General features: G+C 43.2%; 1 protein-coding gene across 1 annotated transcript in view; it reads left to right on the top strand.

The window, feature by feature from the left end:
• LOC109030018 (O-acyltransferase like protein) overlaps nucleotides 1–20,151 on the top strand; it is a 79,872-nt gene that overhangs the window by 19,961 nt on the left and 39,760 nt on the right. Inside the window, exons 3-7 of the mRNA XM_072295966.1 lie at nucleotides 136–323; nucleotides 1,002–1,168; nucleotides 8,223–8,446; nucleotides 8,936–9,052; nucleotides 10,442–10,615. Of these exons, the coding sequence (XP_072152067.1) occupies nucleotides 136–323; nucleotides 1,002–1,168; nucleotides 8,223–8,446; nucleotides 8,936–9,052; nucleotides 10,442–10,615 (870 nt within the window). The remainder of the gene's footprint in view (nucleotides 1–135; nucleotides 324–1,001; nucleotides 1,169–8,222; nucleotides 8,447–8,935; nucleotides 9,053–10,441; nucleotides 10,616–20,151) is intronic.

Here is a 20,151-nt window from a genome sequence, read left to right as displayed (position 1 = left end):
TTTACACCTATGGCGGAATTCACAATTACTCGCGGAGAGCAGTAGGCGGAATTTACATTTTTCGTGGCTTGGAAAATGGGCGGAATTTACCAGCGGTCGAATGTAGTAACCTTACGATCGATATGCGTATTTTAGTTTCAGATGCCTCGGGCCGATATTCTGGAGGTCTTCTGACCGGTAATGAATTTGCACTCGGATCGAAAGCCCTCTGCCAAGATGTTGACGAGGAATCAAAGCTGAGGAATGGAAGTGGAGCTCCCTTTGGAGTGGGATTTTTCACTGCTCAAGTGACAGTCCACGTCAATTTCTCATCATTGCCCTCTGTACGTAACCAGCTATCATTTGTTTGGCTAAATTTCATTACTTCCAAGAAATTAAACGAATCCACGAAGTAATAAAATAGGGCATTATTTATATATATTTATTTTAATTTTTTCCTTTAGAGAAAAAAATAATGATAGAAGCAACCAAGTGTTGAAATTTCATCAATATAAGTGGAATGTATTACCATTGTAATTCAAAATAAAAGTTATGGGATTTTTTCATGTACCAATTTATCTCGGTAATTACTGCCATACTAGCATGTATTTTTGTGAGTTTTCATTAAAATGTTCATGTCAGCACTAAAAAGACATCCAAATTATATACCAACTTCTCCAATGCTTCATTGATGCTACAAAATGCCACACGCTGCTATTCGGAAGTTGAGCGCATTCCAGCCTCATTCTATAGTGACCAGTTTGAGTCATTTTTCGGAAAAGCCACCAGTGAAGCACATTGTAAGCATAAATCACACAATAGATTTTATAATCTATTTTGTGATGAAAGATAAGTCTTTGTGTGAACGGAAATTACTAATTCTAAAATCTCGGGTATGAATAAGTACAAAGTAGAAATGTTATTATCAACTTTGACAACGTGTCTCTGTTTCATTCAATACATATACGCAATTTAGCATTATCTTCTTAATCAACTAAATATTCAAATCGTATTTTTTCCAGAGCCGCGGCCTACTAATCGGAATTTGTCTTCCAAGAATATGTTCTGAGAGTGACGTGAAAAATCTACTACAATCAGCGGTTGTCAGAAACAATTTCACAAGCATTCGAGTCCGGGCTGTTTCCGAAAAGTACCAGTATTGGAGCGATCCAAAATTCACCCTGTTACTGTAAGATCATGAAAAATTTCCACCTATTTCAAACTAGAGCTAGCACCATTCATGCGGCCGTTCTATCATCAAAACCGTTTCCGCGAAGAACATAGGCAGTAGGGATAAAAAATGTTCACTTTTACAATTGAATCGACTCTCGGGCCCACAGTTTTAGAAATACATTTATCTGCTTCGGTCATAGAACAGCACATGTCCCCCCCTCCCCCCCTTGAACCCTGCAAGGGTCCGAAAAAGAACCTCAAGGGGGACGGTGTACGAAAGTTGCAGAAATGAAGTAAACTGAAAACTAAAGGATGCTTATGAATTGTATTTACATGTATACAGAGAATTGTCAGTTTAACAAAACTGATATAGTTAGTTAGTTAGTTATTATAATTTTGAGACATTCAGCGACTCAGGCTATTAACGTCTTTACAGATAATTTTGAAAATAGGAGTATAAACGAAAATTTAGATTTTTAAATTAAGAGAGGTGAAGAGTTTCAGAATTTTGGTGGCAATATTAGGTTCATCGCATGTAAGAGGGTTTGTATTTCTGTTAATTGTAGGGGAGTAGATCTGTGATTGGAGATATCGGAGGGAAGAGCAGTCCATAAGTATGTGTTTGATGGTTAGAGGTGATGAATTGCCGAAGTGGGTAGGTGGGTTGGTTTTCTTTAGATATAATATGATTGTGAGTGAAAAAAGTGTGACCTATCCTGAGACGCGCAATTTGGACTTCACATGATCTTGATTTGTGGTTAGATGTTCTTGGATATGGCATGGGGGCTCTACAGAGATGATTCTGTTCACTTGTGCTCCATTCTTGTTCCCACGATTTTGTGATAAGTTCGCACATAGCTTTTTTAGCATCTTGCTGAGTGAATGGATGGTGAGTGATGTTCTGCAAAGAGCATGCTTCAGTGGCTGCTCTGTCCGCTGTTTCGTTTCCCAGAATTCCTATATGAGCCGGTACCCAGATAAAAGAGGTGGAGTGGCCATTGGCCAATAAGGAATGAACAGTATCATGGATTAACATTGAAAAGGGATGATTAGTAGGGTTGTATTTCAAGGTGCGGAGTGAGGAAAGAGAGTCAGAGCATATGACGTAATTGATGGTATCATTGTTACAGGAACTAAGTTCTTGTACATATCTAATTGCTTCGAGAATAGCCAGCATCTCAGCTGTGAAAATAGAATTTAACGGAGATAATTTTTGTTTCAGGATAAAATTATTTGATGTATCTACGAATGCTAATCCTACTGATGTTTCTTGTTTAGAACCATCTGTGAAAATTTGTTTGTAATCAAGGAAGTTTTGACATGAAAGTTGGTTTAGTCGTTCCTTGTAAAATGTACTTGATGTGTTTCCTTTCTGATAGGCAGCTAGGTCCAAATTGACAGTATCGATATTGTACATCCACGGGGGGCAGGAAAGGGTTTCATTTGGAGAAACATGCTTTACGGAAGACTTTACTTTAAGACAACAACTTTGGAAAATTTATGTTCAATAAATATAAATCCAAATGTCAGTACAATTTATGAATATATATCGGGAATTGTATGATGCTGAATGTCTATGATCGTCGTTAAATAAAATTAACTAACTAACTAACTCTATAAATAAAATAACTAACCAACTATATATAAATTATACTATCTACATGTTCTCCAAACGGAATCGCTGGGCTCGTATTGCTCCCTTTATCTATCTTCGGGATGGCGCTACGAAAATACTCCGCGGGTTGTATCCCCGTTCAAAGGTACGCTGTAGGTGCTGGACGTACCGCGAGTCGCCAGCCGGGATTGGCACCGGTACCGGAATGAACATAGGCTCTTGCTGCACTGCCAGGGGGACTGCCGCTGGATAAGGCGGGATCCCGGCTGCAACCTGGAGTGCTGGGGCTTAAGTTGTTTCGTACGCACTGGTGACGCTTATGAGACGCCCTTTTGGCGGCGTCCAGGGGCTTTGCTACACGGGTGACTGTGCAGCGGTGCCCCAAGACCTCCGCGGCGTAGGCTGCTACAGGGAGGACTGCTTCTATGTACATAGCTAAAAGGCATCTAAATTTAGCTTATCTGCGGGGGACAAGCCTCCGCAGCGCCATGAAAAGCCTTTTAATCTTCCCCGCTACATAGTGTGCGTGGGCTACAAAGTTCAAATCTTTGTCGATGATCACGCCCAGGTACCGACCGTTGTCCACCGTGGGGATGGGCCCATGGAGGAAGGTCCTATTGATGCGTGTCGTATTTTTGTAGATGAGCCTTTAGCACTTCCCGGTCGAGAACACGAGCTTGTTGTTGCGCGCCCACTTCTCGGCGGTACCCATGATTATTGCGGCTTTCCTGGCTAGTTCTGCGGCGGTGTTGCCGCCGATGCAATAACCGATGTCGTCCGCAAAGGCAAATACTTGGCATCCTGGAGGGAGATCCTTCCTCAAGAGGGTGTCAGCAATGAGGTTCCATGCCTCAGGCCCTCTGACAGAGCCTTGGGGGGCCCCTTTGGTTAGCCGTTTCTCGGCCTTTTCTCCACTATCGGAGAGGGTGACAATCCGGACCGAGGAATAGCTAAGCCAAAGGGCCGCGATGTCTTTGGGGTAGCCTTTGCGCCTTATTTGCTCCACTATGGAGGGCCACCAGGCATGGTCAAACGCTCCCTTGATGTCTAGGCTGATGAACATTCGGTGTTTGCCGTTCGCGGGGTTCTTTAGGAAGTCTACGACTCCCTTTATTGCATCGACGGCGCTGCGGCTTCTTCTGAATCCGTATTGGTTCTCGGATAGTGCCTCGATGTTTGCTTCTTCTGACCTCAGACCAATGAGTCTCTCGAGCATCTTGCCCATTTCTGAGAGCATCGTCAATGGTTTGAGGTCCGTTATGTTGCTCGGGTCCCTGTCCTCACCTCCTTTGGGAATTGTGGCTAGTCTGCCCAGCTTCCAGCCGATAGGAAAGTAGCCCGTCTGTTGGCAGGCGATGTAAATTGAGAGTAGCCATTCCCCGATGGATGGGAGGGCCAGTTTGAGGACAGGGGCCAGAAGACCATCTGGTCCGGGTGCCTTGCCGCTCATGAGCTTCTCCGCCGCCTTTCTAAGCGCTCCGGCGTCGAAAGGAAAGGAGAGGGGCGTATCCGGTAGTTGTTGGAAAGAATCTCGGAGTCCTCGGTGGCAGTCCGTTTCCTCCTCTGGGGTGTCATCGGGTAGCATACGATGTAAGGTGTTCTGCAGGGTTTGCTTCATTAGTGACCTTTACGGGAACAGCCGTGGCACCAACAACCACAATAATGATACACAAAGAACACAACGGAAAAACAAACGGAAACAAACAAACAACCAAGCGTTGTTATTCTGTGATGATGGCGAGCCGATGCTCCCCTGACGGCCGCGAGGTGGCTCCGCGGCGGATTCCTTCTAGGAGGTCGCGCTCGTTCTACTGTTCACAGATTGGTTCCTCCTTCGGACCGACTGTTTGGACTTGCGGCTTCTCACCTGCACCCACTTGGGTGTGGAGGCCGCGTCGTCCTCTGTGTCTGTCGATGCGCCGGCTTCGCTTCTGACTTTCCGAACTTGTTTATGGACCGGTCGTTTTATCGGCGGAAAGTCTTTCTGGTAAGTTGCGTCTTTGCGCTTAAGATGGCCTGGGGGCGGTGCTTGATGCCCTTGGCTAGTGCCTTCCCCAGTTGGGTGAATCAGTGTCAGAGATTGAGTGGTCTCCGCGTTCGAGACAGATTGGTTAGTCCCTGTCGTGCTCGCGGAGGGCGGGGGAGCGGGCGGTGCCAACGTCGCGGGCAGAATTTTCTTAATTTCTGCCACGATTTCTTTAAGGATGTCCTGCTTTAATTTTTCCGTCTCGCCCCTAACCGTGTTCGCGATCGTTTCTGCGATTGATGCCCCTCTGTTTGGGGGGGGGGGGGGCTGAGGGGGAGATGTCGATCACTGGGAGAACGTTTCGTTGAAGCTTAGCCGGCGATGATTTTAGCCGGGAGCGCGCGGTGTTATTCCTCGTAGGGGCTTCCGAGAAGATGGAGTCCGTGTCTGACTCGGTATAGACCGAGTCCATATCTACATCCTTTAGGGTAGGCTGTTCTGCTTTCCTCTCGCACGCGCTGAGGAGCGCTTGGCAGAGAGTATCAATTGTGGCAAGGAGTTCGGACATGACCCCGTCCACATCGTTTCTCTGTTCTTTGCTACATTTCCCCTTCGATCTTTCGAGATGTTCCATTACTGCCGTCCTACGACTATTCATTTCTACGAGTTTTTCTCTCCCCTCTCTTGCTGCTCGGGCGAGGCTCTCCCTCCAGTCGCTATCGGGAGGGGGGGGTGAGGCTCTTTTTCCTCCTTCGTTTATTCCTGTTGGGGGTTCCGTTTTCTTTCCGCGGAGGAGGGACGGGAGGGAGGGTGGAGGCCTGAGGTCTCGAGCTGGGTAGCGTGCCTAAGGCGCTACTGACAATTTCTTTCTGTATCAGCGTCTCAATAGACGGACGGCGCGGGTTGCCGTCGTCTGTTACTTCGAGGTTAGGGCTAGGGCTAGCTTCGGGGCGGAGAACCTCCGTTCCCTTTGGCTTCCTTAGATGTAGGAAGTCTCTGAGTTGCTCTCCTATGGTGCTTTTCCTCCTGGAGGTCTGAGGTTGGTTCTGACTTGGATTTTGCATTTGGGTTTGTCCGCTTGCTTAATAACGATCTGTAGGGAACGCGGACTCCGACCCATTGCTGGGCGGAGATTCCCTACCTACCGGCTCTGGGGGTACCGAAAACCCCTGCAGCAGTTCGTTTGTTTCAGTGTTTTCTTCCATTCATAAATCATTGATAGGGGGCTGCCCTGGTTCCATTAAGTCCTTGGTTCCGCTATCGTCAGGTTCTAGGCTGTCGGAATCCGTGCCCGTGAGAAGGGTGCGCGTTCCGAATCGCGCACCACTGGGCTGCTTGTCCTTGGACGGACTTGACTGAGTTCGCGGCGCGAGTTGGGGCGCTGGCGCTCATCGGTGGTTTGACTCAAGGGAAGTTGCGCACAGCGGTAGAGAGCCGTTTGGCTCGCGTGATGCGAAGTTCGGCGCTAAGAGGTGGAGTGGTAGCGACTCGGGTAGGTGTCGCGGTAACTTGGCTCGCGCCAACGAGGGGAGCGCGAGGTCAGATCGTGCCAGAGTTCGAGTTGGGCTCGATCGGTTCGCGGCTCGAAGCGAAGTTCGCCGAGGGGTGTCGCGAGGGTTCGCTCTATAAAGAGCGCGAGGTTGGGTAGCTCTGAAAGTTTGAGTGATCGTGGCCGATCGGGAGTCCCGGTGACTTGGCGCGCGCCGTGGAGGTGCGATAAAGCGGGTTGCCTTGACGAAGTCAAGGATCAAGTCGGGGTGCGTGCGCCGTCAGACGGGGCGCCGCTTCGGCGGAGATAGGAGGGTGCGGTGAAGGGTGACGTGGATAGAGCGGTAGTGCCGCATTACAGAGGCGGGAGAATTGGGCGCTCCCGCGCTTGGCCGAGACGGTCCGCTGCTTAGAGTGAGGCAGGGAGTGATCGTGATTAAGAACGTCTCTCCGCGGAGAGGGTCCTGTCTAGACGACAAGACGGACCGTCTCGGCGAAAACGTCCTTTATCCGTCCATGATTGGGGCTGGGCTGCAGGTTGGCACGGCTTGGCTACGGCGTGGCTGCTGGATGGGCTATGGGCTAGGTTGCGGTCCGGGGCTGCGTGGCTGGGTCCGCATCGCTGCTTGGCTCCGTCCGGGTCTTCGGGTATGGGTTGCCTTGGCCAGTCCTTCGCTCAGGTACGTCCTCCCAGGGTTGGTCACGATCGCGGGGCGGGGGCGCTTGGGACAAACTGCCTTGCGCTAGCGACCCGTCCGCGTCGGATTTCCCCCGGTCGGAGATGGGGCTCGCCGCCCTGGTCCCGGTCCGGGTCCTCGCTCGGCAGAAGTGCGAGGCCCTTCACGGGTGGGCGCCTGGGCGGGCTCCGTGGTAGCCCTCCCGCGCTGCGGACTCCGCGCCTCGATCCGCCCTTTCGCCTGCTTGCCCAGGCGTCGGGGTTTCTCGAGACGTTTCGTCCGAAACGCGGGTGTGTACTCGCTGTTCGCGCTCGACAACGACTTTTCCCAGTTGAGCAAGAACTTGGTACTAGGTCGGTGGCGAGCACTAGAGCGATTCGTAAAAACACATGTTGTTGGTCCTCGTGCTGTTGGTCCTTCCGCCAGCGCTGCTTGGCTCTCTAGTCCTTCGGCCGGTCGCTGCTTGGCTGTCCGGTCCTTCGGCTGGCGCTGCTTGGCTGTCCGGTCCTTTGGCTGGTGCTGTTTGGCTAGTGTTGGTCCTCGATCCGAGTCCGTGGAGTCCTCTAGGTTGATTACTGGAACTCTCCTCCGACGCCGTCGTGGAAGGGCGATTCTCTCGCCGGCGAAGCCGGCCTCCGTGCACCACATTGAAGATATGAGAGGTGCCCGGCGCCGGAGTATTAATCGGGTTTTAGTCGTCGGGTGGGCTCCCGGCGCGAGCGCCGAGATAACCCGATCCCGCGTTTCCGTCCGAGCCGATGTGCCCTAGGGGCATCGGAGTCGACCCGAGGGACGCGATCTTGTGGCGCCCTGCTCAGAGAAGTGTGGACAGTTGTCCAAGCGATGTCCGGGGTTGTCTTCGACCCCTTCGAAGCCGCGGGTCATACCATCCAACAGGTATTTTTGTAACTTGCGAGGCGTGCTCGTGTTAATAGCGCCTTGATGCAACTATCCGTGATCCATGGATATGCGTGTCGTGCTTACTAAAAATTGAAGGCGTTCTAGGATTTCTTGCCGTCCTAGCACTACCAAGAACAGACTATAATTATAAACGCACTGGCGTTGTAACTACAATGCGCGGTTACCTCATATAATGAAACTATGACGGTGACATTCCTATTCCCGCTGTCGTGAACTCACCCTTAATTGTATTTTTAGTTGGTCTTTTTAATCACCATGTTTTCTTTGTCAAAAAAAGTATTACATCTATCACGGTATTTACATTTTCATATTTCTTTTCAAGCTTCATTAACCAAATAAGGTGTGTTTTAAAGTCAATACCGACGTTATGCTATTTGACCCACCATTGTTCAACGTTTAACAGATGGACCAGTATCGTCATAGGAACTTTAATGTTGGCTGGAACCTGTTACGATTTGTTAGTTCCTGATCCTGCGTGTGCGGAACCTGTGAGGGGTATTTTCCATCCCTCGGAAGTGAGAATATCGGGACAGACTTTATTTTTTAACAGTTGCCTGAAAATGAAGCATGATCAGACACCGGGAATAGTCACAGACATGGTCAAGAAAAAAGCCCCTTTACCGATAGGTAAGTCGACACATGTTCCAATTGTCTGTAAAACCTTTTATGTTCTCTTCTTTAGAAAATTATTTCGTTTCCAGTGACAACAGTGAATCGTCACCCGAGATCTTCCCCCTACATTATTTCCCATGAATTGCCAATGAAATACATATTATTCACTATTTTTCTCTTTTCCCCCTCAAAATTTATCATCTCTGAATGTGATTTTTCTTTTCAAACCATATTTCACTTTCATTTAAGTTCTATCTGGTTCAATTCTGTACTTACTAAGTATACCATTTGATTGGAATCCACAAAATTTTGATTTTAAATTCATTATATCGATTAAGAGGCCATTCTTGTGACAGAGCATTTCAAAATAAAGTCAGAGATGGTCATTCAATGCGAATGGCCGAATCGAACAAGCATTCGGGTAAATCAAAGTTTAGACGAGATATTTTTAGACACATCTCATGAAGATGTAAGATTATATGTAACTGATCGTCCCAACCTCAGTTTCAGATCTCACCGAAGCTTATCAAATGACCGCTGTTGGAAGTAAAATGAGACAAATGATTCAATCATCTCGACCAAAAATCCATTTCATGAGCGAACCAAATAACTGGAGCAAAGGTAGGTGAAAAATTTCAGTTTTTCCAATCGATGGTCCAAGTGCGAAATCTTGCATCTCCTTCTGCGACTTTGCAGCGACTTTAAAACACCGCGATGAAGATACGTGATTTTGTATTTTGGTCATCGAAATATTATTATAATAGGCAGTCTGTTGATGATGATGGCCAGTGCACATTTATGTTATAACTCCATACGCATTTTTCACTAATTTTTAAGAAAATACTCGCTCGTTCTTCAATTAATACAGCCCCTTCTCACTGAGAGTTGAGCCATCTTCAGTGTCTTATCCATCTGTTTAAAGTGAAACAACACGTATCTCGATCATGACGTTGCAGAATCCTCACCATATTTTATTACTTAAAGAAAAATGATTGAACGGACATATTTTCACAGAACTTTTCACTGTGGATGTTTTTATAGAAAATAAAATGTGTCAAGAAATCGAAACCACGAGAAACGATTGAACGAGATGGTATTTTTTGACTTTTAAGAAAGTCATATTGTAGCCTGTCGAGTAGATCTAACAAGAAGTTATATATCCTTGAAGTGCGGTAGCTAAATGCGATGAGGAAAAGCTGCTTACATCCAGCCTTTAGGAAATCATTTCTCCATAAAACGCCTGCAATTGTTGATGCAGGCAAACTTTGAGACACAAGAGATGAATATGTTCTCTTTATGATACATTGTTTTAGAATTTGTAGTGGTTGTTTATCCGTTGGTTGCAAATTTATTTCGATCTTATGTTCCATAGTCAATGCAGATAATTATTACGAGCAATACTCGCTGGAATATTATTGCAGTTTACTACGCAAGTTATCAGTGTTGGATTTGAAAAATGAACTTATGCTTCTCTAACGTATCACGAAAGAGGTCGGACGTTTACGAAAGAGCCTATTTAATTTTTCTCATTTCAACAGTGCAACGTAAATTATACCGTTAAGTACGTTAAAATTTAGGGACATGATAAAATTCAGGGCAGTGTCTCGCTAATCGATCAGTCATATTTCCTTCGAGATCTTTGAACATAGTTGGAAAAACTTTACCATTTATTCAGGACTGGAATGAAGCCTCATTTCCTTATGATGAAGTATGCTTTTATTTAATCAATTTTTTGTAGAAGGAATTAAGTTGGTCAGGCTGTTTAAAATTGCCAGAAATATTTGTATCAGAATGAACTACTATGAAAATATGTCTATAAATCACTGACTTTGGTTGGTTGCCATGTACGGAGAAAGTAGTGAACTTTTTTGTTTCTACAATATTAAATTGCCCTCGGCAAGTTTGAATGGTGTGGATCTTTCACCCTCATATAAAAATGAATTCGACCTAAGAAGTATAAGCGTCAACACTTGAGTATTCAACTAATTGATGCTTATTCTCCGTCTGCAGCTCACAATATAGCGACTGAGGTTCTTCTAGCCTTTTCGGTGCCAAGAAACATGCGAAAAATTGGAAGTTTTGAAGTCGGCGATGACACATTAGCACCTTTGCACGGATTGCGTTTCCTTAGCATGCTGTGGGTCATTCTAGTCCACACCTGTCTCCTTATTTTTCAAGTGGCCGGTGAGTCAACTCTTTTTACAATACTCTATACCTTGAACTGACCTTTATCTGGAACATATATTGTGCCCAATCCGCCATTTCTTTTTCCTTGAAACAGGGCTTAGTGTCATTCTGATTGTTAACGGAAGTTTGGGTGGAATAACAGCCACCAAGTGTTTTTTCATGGCGAACTAAATTCCTCGAAATTTTTGCTCACTCGGTAAATGCATAAGCCCAAAAATTGGGAGTTATACCCTGTAAAAAACTGCAATTATTTATCGCCGGCCAGTATAGCTGTCCATTGAATTCTATGATTTAGGGGGTCTTAAAAATTACCTTACGCACTAAGGGAAAGAATGGAGTTGCGTTCCATTATCAAAAAGCGGTGAATCTTTCGATAATTTAGGTAAATGACAAGTCTCGGCGTCCATGGAGACTAAATTCTAGCAAAGTAGTACGTAATTCTTTAAGGAGAAGGGTCTGACCTTCACCTTCGTGATTGTTACGTAACTAAGGGAGGAATGTATTATTTCCGAATTTTAGCGTGAGAAAATTTACCAATTGTATTCTATTATCAAGTACCTATACTCATCGAGATCAATACTTTTTACCCTCAAAACATTATTTAAAATGAACGTATAGAGCCAACTCTATCAGATTCAAAACACTTGTGATTTCAGGCGAAAAGACCATCCAAGCAATTTCTAAGCCTACAGATTTACACATCATGAATAACTTTATTTTCCTTTTTTTTATGGAAATAACAAATTACAATTTATACTCTGAAATTAGTATGAACATAATTTTGTCATAATGAAAGTGAAACTCAAGCTGAAATTACACGGGCTGAATCAGCCATGATATTTAAGTTGTAGTAAAACTGAAAAGTAAACCGGACTTCGAGAACTTTTCAATTTTCGCGCCTCCGAAATTAAATGTTGACAGAACATACACATTTTGGGCTTTGAGGAAGGAACTAATTTTGTATAAAAATTTCCAAAAACCCTTGGAAGAATCGCGCTTCACGTAGCCATCAGTGTCGCGAATATTGATCACTCTTACAATTATTATTGTTAGCGACTTTTTTTTTTTTCACATTTACGCAGTAGTCATACATATAGTCAGGCAGCAATTGCTTTTCCGTTGAAATTGGTCGTAATGCTCTCATCTTGACAGTTCAAAGAAGGGCTATTCTCGGAGTAGAACTGGCTGTACCATCGCCTGAAATTGAGAAGAGTTTTTTCCTCCTTTACTACGTTCAGTTGTGGTCTGGGTGTTCCGTAATTCCATAGCATGATATCCTCTTCAATCTGGTGGAGTGATACGAGAATAACTTCATTATAATTTGAATGTTAGTTTGAAATATCAAGTTTGTATTTCAACGTTGACGTGTTTGTACATATATTAGAGTATAGTGTGATTAACATTTTTCGAACACCACGGAGAAAAAAACAAGCAGGAAGCTCCAACGCATTGGCGTTGGAGAGCGGCTCTGGGGGCAGTAGTTGTAGTCAAGAATGAGGGCCTAGACACATTTTGTCATTGATGTACAATCCGACAACTGTCGATTCAATCAACGAAAACGATTCAAACTGTCGAATCGCCCCAATGGCCACGATAGTTGTTAGACGTTTACGGTTTCCCTGGTAACCTTTGTTTGCTATCAGCTGATATCAAGTAATATGACTATAGGAAGCTCCAACCCAGTGGTTAAAGCTTCCTTAACCGCGAAAACTTTAAAATTCAAATTTTCAAATTTTGTACGTAAAGTACATTTTTTCCATCACGAGATAAAAGCACAAACAAGTTTTGAATTGTTGACTGTATCACCATGATTCCAAAAATACAATACACAACATAGCATTGACTAACAATAAAACAGTATGCAATAAAATAAAGTCATGACAAGGAACATAGCCGAAAATGGCGCCGATTCCCATCAACCAACGCGCGGTCTCTACAATGTAACATGCTGCATTGATACTCCCCAGCTGGGACCGTCCGGAATAGCAGCTCTAGTGCAAGCACCAGAGCCGCTAAAAACAGAAAGATATTGGTGCAGCCAACGTGCGTTACACAACATCCTAAAGCTGAAAATATCATTATAGAGGGAAAAAGCTGATTCAAGCACAATTTTCTCTCAAAGAGATGTGCTGTTTGGTGCAACACCAGTTGCGATCATAGGAAGGTAACTGCAGACGCGGTTCGGGTCCAATTTGGACCCATCATCAGTGCAGCGCAGTCTCTTGAATTTTCTGCTACCAAGCTCGGAGAAAATTCAGCAAAAAACTCTTTCTTCAGCCCTATTGAGGTTGAGATTTTCAGCTTTATGCTGATTATGTGACGCATGTTGGCTATACACCTCCAACTTTCCGTCAAGACAACTCGTGCGTGTACCGCGATCAGTTTGGAGAGTGATTTTCTTAATATTGTCTTGATTTCTTTTCACTATTTGAAAAATATCTCATGGCAATGGACCACTAGACAAGGAACAAATTTCAGCATTCTGATACATGTTTCGTAACCAAAATTTCACGCAGAACACGATGCGCACAACGAAAATTACGAAAATCAACTCCTTACGAAGATAATTAATGATTCTTGATGCGTAAATTCAAACCACCCGCTCATAAAAACTCAATGCTCTACGTGAATCACATCGCGCGCTAAACGTTATGATGACAGTCTCTGCGATATAAAAATCTGGCAACCTCAATCTTGACGCTTTGGCTCAGCCATAGCAAATTGCTAATAGTCTGAACAACACATGGGGGAAATGGACATTGCTCGATTGTGAAGCTTGCTGAAACCGTTGTAGTGCGCGATTTGACTCACGTAGAGCTTTGAGTTTCTTGTGAGCGGGCAGTTCAAATTCCTCGTAACTAATGTGAAATAAAAACGTTAATATCTTCGTTATGAGTTGGTTTCAGTAATTTTCGTTGTGTGCATCGTGTTCTACGTGAAATTCTGGTTAAGGAACATGTACCAGATTACCTAAATTCGTACTTTGTCTAGTGGTCCATTTCAAGGAATAAAGTTGGCTCTTTCACGTAAGAGAAAATGAACTCAGTTCAAGTTTAGCCATCGAATTTTGTATCCATTTTTGCAATGTTCATTTGAAAAAATGTCTTTTGATCGTTTTGATTGGCATTGACCGTTGACAACACTTACGGCTTGTTTGAATCCCCACAAGAAAACTCGCCCCACTAGATTCTCGAACGGTCGCGCATATATTCTGTCCACCACTCGAAGAGTCAGTGGCCCAACCGGCGTGACAAAAAACGTCTGATGCGCTGTCAAGTTCCAAACAGACACTGATACCTCGAAGATGCTCGGTCCAATCTGGAATAAAAGATCCTAATCGTTACGCAAAAGGAGAGTATGTATCACAAATAGTACACATTATAATGCACATTTAGTGTCCAGTGTATCTATCTACATCACAAATGAGAAAGCTATAGGTAACAATAAGATGGTCATAAAATTTTATCTGCTTTCAGTGTCAGAAAAATTTGACCTATTTATGCTAAAAGGAAACTAGAGACACGTGGAGAAGATGAAGTGTGCTCGTTTGAGCTACATTAGAAACAATGTAAAAGTGGGCGTGTTTCCTTTTGCAAAACGGTGAAGTATGTGAATTCACATTAAATCAAAAGGAACCCAGGGCCAAAATATGCTAACTCATGAGCCGCGGACATGTGACAAGAGCATTGTGGACAGGAATCATGAGTTAAAAAGCCCCGACCGTCGCGTTGTCCCCGGTACCGGTCATCACGGATTACGTCACTGGCGCTCTGTAATTCCCATTCATTCTTACAACCATCAACTAACGAGCACATCCCTTCTTTCCCATAGTCTCCTGGTCATTTTAGCACAAATAGTCCAATTGTGGCATATTTAAAGAATTATATGCCATAATAACAACACATTCCTTTTGATGTGCGCACACATTGGTATACATACATATGAAAATAAGACTAAACGGAATACAGTCGTTATACATACGGTTCTTGCAATCACGCGTAGGCCGTTGGCACCAAGGATAGGAATTTTATTGAAAAGGTAAAGTTGAAATTTTGTCCGGGTCCAAGCTAGATGAGGCAAGTATGCGTCAGGTTCCCAGGTCGATTTTTGGACGTGCACGGCGAAATAGGAGAGCCATTTCCTCATCGAGCCGTCAAAATCAGCTCCCGCTAAACCCATTCTGGGGGCGTGCACCTTGTTTACATGTGCGTTATCAGCCAAATTTTGAATACCGTCCTTAAAAACATAAACATTAACTTTAAAAAAGGAAAAATTAGCGTATAATTGAGGAAGGGCATATCAATAAAATATAATAGAGGGGGTGGTGAGCAAGTTTGGCCAACATACATCGATGTAATAGGTCTATACAGTGCATTAGGGTGCTCACTAAGCGAATTTTCGCGATCGAATATCATTCACCGTTGAATGATATTCGACGATTGTGCATTTTTTTCAATAATATTCGACTTCTTCGTTGGTCTCACCAGAGACCGTTGAAATCCATCAATTTGAAATTTCGCATTCACCTCGGGACTTGAATTCGATTTTTGAATTGATGCAATCGATGTCAGAAACTTCATCTCTCACCAAAATTTTTGTTCTGTCATCTCTTTCTGTTGTTGTGTTTTGTCAATTCAAGTCTGGTGTTTTCGCAATTTCTGTGTTTTAGTGTTTCGTGTTTTCTTATTTTCTTCTTAATTTCATTTAGGAAAAAAATCTGAGCTCTGATTGGCTCCTGACATCACCGATCATCGGCATCACTCAGCACTGATCAATTCGTTTGATGAATGACATTCGATCGCGAAAATTCGCTTATTCTCTGCTGCGCCTAATAACCGCCATAAAAATCTGTCAAAATCTTCCGGAAGCTGGCGTCTCTCTATCTGTTTTCAGAAGCCCTCTTCCACCCTGTAGCTGGACACCTTCTCGAATGTCTAAATCTGCAAGAACCCACACCGAAACCTTTTTCGACAACCTGGTATTGGTCATCCTCTGAACTTGCCCATTAACTATACCATGCTTGGTCATGCTATCGGGCACAATGGACCACTATACAAGGTACGGATTTGAGCATTTTGATACATGTTTCTGAACAAAAATATCACGTAGAACACGATTCTTGCATTGAAAATTACTGAAATTAAGTCTTAAGTAAGATGTCAACGTTTTTATTTTACATTGCTGACGGGAAATTTGAATTGCCTGGTCACAAGGAATACAATATTCTACGTGAGTCAAATCGCGCCTTACAACGGTTTTGATAGGCTCATCCTCAATTGAGCATTTTTCCTCTCCTCTCCTTTATTGTTCAATGGCTATACCTACCTGAGCCAAAGCGTCAAGATTAAGATCGCCATATTTCCGTATCGTAGAGACTGTAACGTTAGTGCGATTTGACTCACGTAGACCATTGCGTTTTCATGAGCGGAAGATTTGAATTCACGAGAAATATTATGTATCTTGGTTAGGAGTTAATTTCAATAATTTTCGTTGCACGAATTGTGTTTTACGTGAAATTTTGATAACGAAACGTGGATCAGAATGTTTAATTTCATACCTTGTCCAGTGGTCCATTGTCCCTTTTACGCTCATTATCTCCCGAGCACGTTGTGATAATTCCTGATACGTTTTCTCCTCACTCAATCTTCGTCAGTTATCTATCTCTGTCGCAATGAGCATTTCTAGAGTTCGCTTCTTTACTGTCGCAGATCATCATAGTTTTGACAATTGAAAATCCTTTTTTGGTCTCATTTGGACAATTTTGGTCTTAAAAATGTCATTCCGCATAGCATAGCGATGACATTCATCGACATACATCAATCCCTGTAATAAAATGACCGACAAAAGTTGGTATAGCCATCCCCTCTTTTTTGCAACGTTTCATTCAAAAATAAGCTGAAAGGAAAATATATAGTCAATTTGATACGGAGCTAAAAGACAATGACCCTTTTACATACTTACCTCAATATGCGCATCACACGTGGATTCAAAACGACCAACGAACTTGTAACCTCCATTTGTTATCTCCTCCCAGGGTTGTGGTTCGTAGGAGGGCTCCTCTCCTTCAGCGTGATACCACACGAAAATGATGTCGTTCACCTCGACAGACTTCCAGGTCCGCAACCTCGCTAAGTCTGGAACTGAACGTCACCGGAAATTATTGAGGAATACTAGGAATACTTAGTACTCAAATTTCTTTTTTCGCCCGATGTTAGGACCATAATATCCCCAATCCACCTAAGGGCCATCTTCTCAACTCCTAATTAAAACAACAGGTGGCTACCGGTGGTCATTCCCCCCGTCCTCCTACATGACGCAACGCGATCAGGTGATCGTGATATCTCACTTGCCAGTTTCACGACATGCCGCCGGAGATGGTGCAATGTCTTAGCTTCCGATCGTTTTAATTTTCGTTATAGGTTTTTTATAATTTACTTAAGTATTGTTTTTTTTATAATTTGCCTAAGTATGGCTGGTTGCTGGTTCAGCCGAAATGGTCATAAAGTGTTACAACCGAAAATACAACGGAAAATTCACATCGGGCGAAAAAGGAAATGCGAGTATACAATGATACAACCCGATAAAGAAGAAAAAAGAAACATACCATGAGGAATAATAATTAGAATGAGTTGCTTTCTTCTCATAGAATTTTTGATGCTTGAAATGAATCAACAACAAATGACCGTAAGATTGCGAGAAAAGGGCCGAAGAGGCCTCTCGGCCGAAATGAAATTTCACGTGGAACTTGAAGCATGTGCAACTGCAAATATGTGGAATTTCATGTGAAAATTGAAACATATGCAATTACATGTGAAACTATCCGGTGCAATTTCATTTCGCAACTCCATCGATAAGACTCTCAGTTTTCATCCCCTGTTAGAGACGGAAATTACGGTTCCCGGTTGCAGAACTTTGCGCTAAGGTAAATTCATCTCCGCATAACAACGTAACATCGATTGTGCTACTCCGTTCATCAAATTGACATTGCGGTTGGTGTAACTGTCAATTTGGTTCGTGTATCCAAGCATCATTTCAGTTCAAGCAACTGAAATCTCAAACCCTCCAACTTAATTAGAAGATATGATTTTGATGCATTACCCGAAATTAAGGTTCATGTTAATAGTGTCTATGCTTACCTTCTTCGGTGCAGGGAATACTCTCGCATTTTTTGGAGCATGCCGAAGAACTGTATTTGGCAGTCTCTCCTTTGCCCAGACTTGCTCCTGAATGGGGACAGTAGCTGTCAAAAACGTGTACTTTTCCATCAGACTTTCGAAGTACGGTGAATGTCTCTCCTGAAACGGTATAAAAGATAGTAAACGGTCATGTTTCATGAAGTTGAAACTTCTCTCACATTTTAGGACAGGTAGTTTGCTGTCACTCTACAATCTACATAATAGAAAATAACAGAATTTTGCAACAAGCCTCGTAAAAACCGCTGAAATATACTTGAATCTCAGAACCATGAATTGGAAGCACGCAGTCCCAAATATGAACCCGTTTTTTTTTCGGCTCAAATGATTGTGTTTTTAATGGAACGCTTCTTAACACTTCGAAATGAATTGATCCTGAAGGGCTTTACATCCGTGTTAATAGGATATGGTAAATGTATTTTCTTGAGTTTACTTCGAAACATTTTCAAAACACTTTTTCACACAACACTGAGTTATTGGGATGAAAGTCTTGCCCGCGATCAGTTTATTTGCTTTCTTTGTTCGGTACGGTTTACCTCCACAGTCTTTTAATATTTTTCGCGGTTTTACTTTTATTTAATTTGGATTAAATAGTTTTCGATCGCGAACGAGCTGGATCATCTTCGATCATTATTAATGAAAAAGACTGCGAAACACGCGAAAAAATCAAACTCACTAGAGACCATTATAAATTGAATTAATAATAATAATTACAAAAATTCACGTGTGACCGGTGCAACGCGTTGACAATCACTGCAACCCGATGATATTGCGCTGATTAGCAGAATCAGTGCGATGCATCTGTGGTGAGGGATCCTTATCAGTACCCCTCACCTGCGTGCCTGCCTGATAGCTATCTCCTCAACGCACATACGCGTATGTGCCTCTTTTCCATAATGCTCCTCAATTGGAGCTGCTGTATACGGTGAGTCTTGGCTTTGCCGCGTCATGAATAATTGTCGCGGTTCAAAATGGGACGAGATCACTTACTCTGGTAGATTTATCAGATTTATGAGCTATTAATCTTTTCATGCATGTACCTATTTTATTTCTTCCATGCATCCCTCCCCCCCCCCCCCCAACATGATGCGTGTTGTAGGTGATCATGACCAGCGGCCACGGTTGAAAATGATGTTCTTTTTTCCTTTTTTGTTAAATATTAATTGCCACGCAACAAATCTCTTTTTATCTGAGTCATTACAAGGGAGACAATTACAGAATAATTAATATAGAAAGAGGAAGATTTTAGCATTCGTTCGTGTATTACCGAAGTTTTAGTTTCCATTTCTTTTTCGCCCTCTGCTTCCTCCTCAACCAATGTTTCTATTTAATGACTAGAATATTGCAAACGTATCATTCTCGATTTCAGAGTAAGAGAAACACATTCCTAATTTTGATACAACATTCAATATTAGTCTGGTTTCGAATTTACGATGCATTCATATGCATGCATTGATTAGTTGCATTTGCATTTGAAATAAGAAAGATCTGGCTCTCATTGCTGCCCTTATATTGTGTTTATCCTCATACGAACCGCATATCACCGCCTACAAGAGTTCAGGAATACTTCACGCATTGCTCTTAACTCAGTGCACTCGCTGGTCGTTGCGGAAAGTATATTAGCGCCTACAAGAGTGGAGGAATACTTCACGCATTGCGTCTAACACAGTGCGGTCGCTAGTTGGACTGTGATGTTTGACTTGTTCTTCATATGTGTCGTGTGCATCTCTTTATTATAAACTTGGTACTTAAAGATGATCATTAAAATGCTTGAAAGGTCCATCGTACGATATTTATTCACCTTTATCTTCTACATTGGAAACCTTAAATGAGTGTAAGTCAGTGTTGCTCGTCTTGAAGTAAAGTTGTCAATTTGTGCGATCTTGAAAGCGTCGCACACCGTATTGATTCAATAGGAGAGGTCGGACAAGATTAGGAAACTTTAAAAGCTCCTGACTCCGTTCATACAGCAATTTTGGATTATAAAAGTGGTTACATTGGCCTCTCATAAAATTTCCCTCCAGAAATACCCCTTCAAATTTAAAATGTGACGAATTATACATCAAAATTTGCAGCATTCTTTGAAATTTCACTTCCGACTCATAAATTCTCACCGGTTTACAAATAGCCCTGACTACTTTGAGTATTCTCTCAAACCGACAAACTGCTGTCCACTCTAAACACAAAGTGTGATTAAATTACCCCAAGCAAGTATACTTAGTCTAAGACCAAACATTTACTTGTTCGTTTTTAGAAGTGATAAAATATAAAGTTGTACCTAAGGCTGAGACGTGTTTCATTTGATCGAACCCAATTTCCGAAGATTCCATTAAGCCAAAC

Source organism: Bemisia tabaci, chromosome 2, assembly GCF_918797505.1.
Source record: "Bemisia tabaci chromosome 2, PGI_BMITA_v3".
Classification (NCBI taxonomy): domain Eukaryota; kingdom Metazoa; phylum Arthropoda; class Insecta; order Hemiptera; family Aleyrodidae; genus Bemisia; species Bemisia tabaci.
The sequence above is the reverse complement of the archived record's forward strand: the minus strand, read 5'-3'. Positions and strand labels throughout refer to the sequence as shown.